We start from the raw sequence: 5000 nt of genomic DNA, 5'->3' as shown, positions 1-5000 counted from the left end.
GAAGCGGTTCTAGTGGCGTTACCTGGAAGCGGTTCTAGTGGCGTTACCTGGAAGCGGTTCTAGTGGCGTTACCTGGAAGCGGTTCTAGTGGCGTTACTTGGAAGCGGTTCTAGTGGCGTTACTTGGAAGCGGTTCTAGTGGCGTTACCTGGAAGCGGTTCTAGTGGCGTTACCTGGAAGCGGTTCTAGTGGCGTTACCTGGAAGCGGTTCTAGTGGCGTTACCTGGAAGCGGTTCTAGTGTGTGACCTGGAAGCGGTTCTAGTGGCGTTACCTGGAAGCGGTTCTAGTGGCGTTACCTGGAAGCGGTTCTAGTGGCGTTACCTGGAAGCGGTTCTAGTGGCGTTACCTGGAAGCGGTTCTAGTGGCGTGACCTTGAGCGTGGCGTTACCTGGAAGCGGTTCTAGTGGCGTTACCTGGAAGCGGTTCTGAAGCGTGTACCTGCCGCCCTGAAGAGTGGCGTTACCTGGAAGCGGTTCTTAGTGGCGCTATTTGGAAGCGGTTCTAGTGGCGTGGATTTTGAAGCGGTTCTAGTGGCGTTACCTGGAAGCGGTTCTAGTGGCCATGCTAATTTGGAAGCTGGGCTCTAGTGTATGCGTTACCTGGAAGCGGTTCTAGTGGCGTTACCTGGAAGCGGTTCTAGTGGCGTTACCTGGAAGCGGTTCTAGTGGCGTTACCTGGAAGCGGTTCTAGTGGCGTGACCTGGAAGCGGTTCTAGTGGCGTGACCTTGAGCGTGGCGTTACCTGGAAGCGGAGGATGATGGTCCAGATGAGGCCGAGCGTCAGGCGGTGGTTCCCGTCCACGATGTCATGTGACCCCATGTTCTCCAGGTGGACTCGCTGCTCCTTCAGGAACTGCAGAGCCTTGTCCACGTTCTCCAGGCAGTGGATGCGCATCCGGCCTTTGGTCGGCTTCGGCTGCACACAGAGGAGGAGAAGAAGAAGAAGAAGAAGAAGAAGAAGAAGAAGAAGAAGAAGAAGAAGAAGAAGAAGAAAAGAAGAAGAAGAAGAAGAGTGTGTGACAGTGTCTGACATCTTGTCCTCTGCTACAGACTCAACATGTAGACTTCTCTACATGTGACTAAACAGCAGCACGGAGCTGGAATTTACCACATCACTTCCTGAGAGCCTCGTTTGCCCGTTTGGAGACGTGTAACCATGGTAACCCCTGCCGACCCGCCAGATAACGCTTACATTACTAAAAGAGGTGAATAACCCGAGTTACCTTAAATCTGTAGAAATGTAAATGAGAGCGTTGTAGACGGTACAGAGCTGCCTGTTCTCTGTCTGTCTGTCTGTCTGTCTGTCTGTCTCTACTGTCGTACTACTGGTTCCATACGGAGGTTTGTGCCGACTACAGCGGTACAGGTCCACAACAGGACTCACTTCAGAACCAGCGACAACATCTTATCACATACCCCCTGCAGTCCTCCAAAGTACCCCTTCGGGTACACGGACCCCCGTTTGAGAAACACTGGCCTACTAGACAGTCTCACATCATGTATTAGCTACTAGATAGGGTGTCTGTCTGTCTGTCTGTCTCTCTGTCTGTGTCTCTCTCTCTCTCTGCAGACGAGTCCCGTTGACCTGCAACTTCGTGTTTTTATGGGTCGAAATTTCAACATTTTGTTTCTACACTTTGACATTTTTGTTGATTTTCTTCCAATATTTTTTGTCACTTTTTAAACAAGTTTTTGTTGATTTTTACAAAAAACTTTTTGTCACCTTAGCCGATGTTTTTTTTACACTTTTTCAGATTTTTTGGTCACTTTTTTCTGCATTTTAATAAATATATGTTTTTGGGGGGTTTTTTCCTGCCTTTTTTTTTTTTTTAGCTTTTTCAACATTCTTCGGTCGTAGTTCTGATATAGAAAAGTTTTTGTAAACGAGGACAACAGCAGGGTTAACACAGGATGTCGAGAAAACCGTCTTCCTGGCCCTGAATGCAGCACAGGAAGTGAACAGGGAAGTATGTGTGTGTGTGTGTGTGGGGGGGGGGGGGGCAGCTGGAGGACAGCTTAACGCCCGGCCCCACACTCAAAGACTTCTCAAATCTGAACACATGATGGAAATGATAAGGAGACGTACAGGGCAGCACCCGGCCCGTAGACCTCATCCAGGGGAACGTTTTCTGCTTTAAAATACATCATCTATCCATCAATAAATACTGAATACACAATCGACAAAAACACTGAAAGAGGCGACAAAAAAGTAGAAAAAAAACAACAAAAACGTTGAAAAATGGCGATTAAAACGAGAGAGAAAAAACCTTTTACTGCACGCAGCTGGAATAAAAAGTACCGTTGGGTACCGGTTCCTAAAATCAGCCCAAAACACAGAACTCAACTTAAAAGCTATTTATGTTATCCCCAATCTGTCCAGATTTAAGTAGTCAAACGTAATAAAGTGTAAAAAGTTACATTACTTTGATAAAGTCATTGGGAATAGTTACACTACTATTTTAGAGTGAGTGGCGACGCCCAGCCCTACGTTAGGGATGAGGCTGGAAGGGAAACAGCTACGGCGACGATAGACAACCCTCCTGAGGAACCAACGCACCTTTCCTGGGTCAAAGTATTCAAATATTTCTATGTTATGGTAGATTTTGTGAGACGTACAGGCCGGCTACGTGGCAGCGTAGCGTCTGCAGAGCCGATGTTCCAACACTACTCTAGAAACGCCGGACACAGAGCAGCGTAGTGCAGCGTCTGCTCAACAAGCTAGGGCTGCACAATATATCGTTTTTTTACCGCCATTGCAATATCAACTGGCGCAATATACATATCACGAAAGGTTGCGACATATCGCGATAGACACGAGATTTTTTGTGTTACTTGAAAGAAAATATCAGCGGAAAACTGCACTTTAAAGTGTGTATGTCATTCTTTTTTATTGTCAATTCAATGTTCAACGTGTTCAATAAAAGAATGTTAGAAATTATTATTTGTTCAACAAGCAATTTGTTGTATTTTATAGAAAGAAGAAAGCAACAGAAAGGCAGAACATCTGTTGATTTATCGCAGGTAATATCTTTATATCGCAATATTCAACAACGTTATCGCATATTTTCCTAATATGGTGCAGCCCTACTACAAGCCTAATAATAAGACGGTCTTCTCTTTATAGGTTACACGCGAGGTGTGTGCGGCTCTTTCACACAGAAATGGATCATAAAGTGTCTTTATGTCTTATAAATTAAACTACCAATACCCAGAGAATGACTTGTGACATGTGTGCCAGTGAGCCATTTGGTTCGGAGAGTTTCTGGTTTTAGTTCTCATTTCCTCTGACAACAGCCGACGGTAGGTTGATGTTTCACAGCTCTGTGACAGTAGGTTGATGTTTCACAGCTCTGTGACAATAGGTTGATGTTTCACAGCTCTGTGACAGTAGGTTGATGTTTCACAGCTCTGTGACAGTAGGTTGATGTTTCACAGCTCTGTGACAGTAGGTTGATGTTTCACAGCTCTGTGACAGTAGGTTGATGTTTCACAGCTCTGTGACAGTAGGTTGATGTTTCACAGCTCTGTGACAGTAGGTTGATGTTTCACAGCTCTGTGACATTAGGTTGATGTTTCACAGCTCTGTGACAATAGGTTGATGTTTCACAGCTCTGTGACAGTAGGTTGATGTTTCACAGCTCTGTGACAGTAGGTTGATGTTGTTTCACAGCTCTGTGACAATAGGTTGATGTTTCACAGCTCTGTGACAGTAGGTTGATGTTTCACAGCTCTGTGACAGTAGGTTGATGTTTCACAGCTCTGTGACAGTAGGTTGATGTTTCACAGCTCTGTGACAGTAGATTGATGTTTCACAGCTCTGTGACAGTAGGTTGATGTTTCACAGCTCTGTGACAGTAGGTTGATGTTGTTTCACAGCTCTGTGCCGGCTCAACAATCCCAGGGCAAAAGCTCTCTGTCTCACCTGTGACTCACACAATCCTTCGCCGTGTGGCGCTGCAGGTGGAGACGGTTATGAGATACATTCAGCGGCACATACGCTCCGCTAACGCTCCACTAACGCTCCACTAACGCTCCGCTAACGCTCCACTAACGCTCCACTAACGCTCCGCTAACTTTCCATGCAGCCAAAGCAGCTGCAGCTGTATCCCTTCTAGCCACAAGCCTACTTTTGTCACATCTGTGAAAATGCAAAGCAGTGCATTGTGGGAAGACAGCAGTGTGTGTGTGTGTGTGTGTGTGTGTGTGTGTGTGTGTGTGTGTGTGTGTGTGTGTGTGTGTGTGTGTGTGTGTGTGTTTGTTTACCAGTCTCTCCCCAGAGAGGACCTCCAGCAGCTTGATGAGCATGCGTCCATCCCTCAGGTCCAGGTACAGGTCTGAGATCCTGCATGACACCCGGGACAGGTGGGAGTTGATCCACTTAGTGAAGGTCTTCTTCTGGACCGCCTCCCGCTCATCTACACACAGACACACACACACACACACACACACACACACACACACACCACACACACACACACACACACGTGTCAATAGTGTGGATCAACATCAGAACCTGTTTAACCATGAATCAGCTCATTTAAATATCTCACATTACTGTAATGTGTCAACAGCACGTTAACAGAAGTAAGCATGGCAGAAACGGTGAAAAAAGTGGACCAGTGTTCCCCAAAAAGCCCAAGATGACATCCTTAAATGTCGTGTTTTGTCCCCAACTCAAAGCTCTTCAGAGAAGAGAGTGTGAGGGACTCTCTGAGTAATGATCGTGGCTCCGCCTCTAGCGCTGCAGCGTCCGCGGTGGCGGTAAGACTTTCTTACCTTGCAGCTGTTTGAACCGACCCTCCAGCAGGGTGTAGTTAGACTTCAGCTCCGCCTCCATCACCTGCCCCCCCGATATCCTACACTGATGCACTTCTATATTTTAGATTTATCGCCCGAAAAAGATCCAGCACGAGAGGAAAAGTAGTCCCGGCGAATCACAGCTGCAGATCAGCGCTCTGACGGCTCATAGCTTGAGTTCATCTCTCGCTCCAGTCTGGACTC

General features: G+C 46.8%; 1 protein-coding gene across 1 annotated transcript in view; it reads right to left on the bottom strand.

The window, feature by feature from the left end:
* The window catches only part of LOC120561186 (spectrin beta chain, non-erythrocytic 1-like), a 65311-nt gene that overhangs the window by 42828 nt on the left and 17483 nt on the right, over nt 1-5000 (bottom strand). The window contains exons 3-5 of the mRNA XM_039804186.1: nt 4263-4414; nt 742-915; nt 322-446 (exon numbers count right to left, since the gene is read on the bottom strand). Coding sequence (XP_039660120.1) covers nt 322-446; nt 742-915; nt 4263-4414 — 451 coding nt within the window. The remainder of the gene's footprint in view (nt 1-321; nt 447-741; nt 916-4262; nt 4415-5000) is intronic.

The sequence above is a fragment of the Perca fluviatilis genome, chromosome 1 (assembly GCF_010015445.1).
Source record: "Perca fluviatilis chromosome 1, GENO_Pfluv_1.0, whole genome shotgun sequence".
Classification (NCBI taxonomy): Eukaryota; Metazoa; Chordata; class Actinopteri; order Perciformes; family Percidae; genus Perca; species Perca fluviatilis.
Note: the sequence above shows the minus strand (reverse complement) of the source record. Positions and strands in the feature narration are given on the sequence as shown.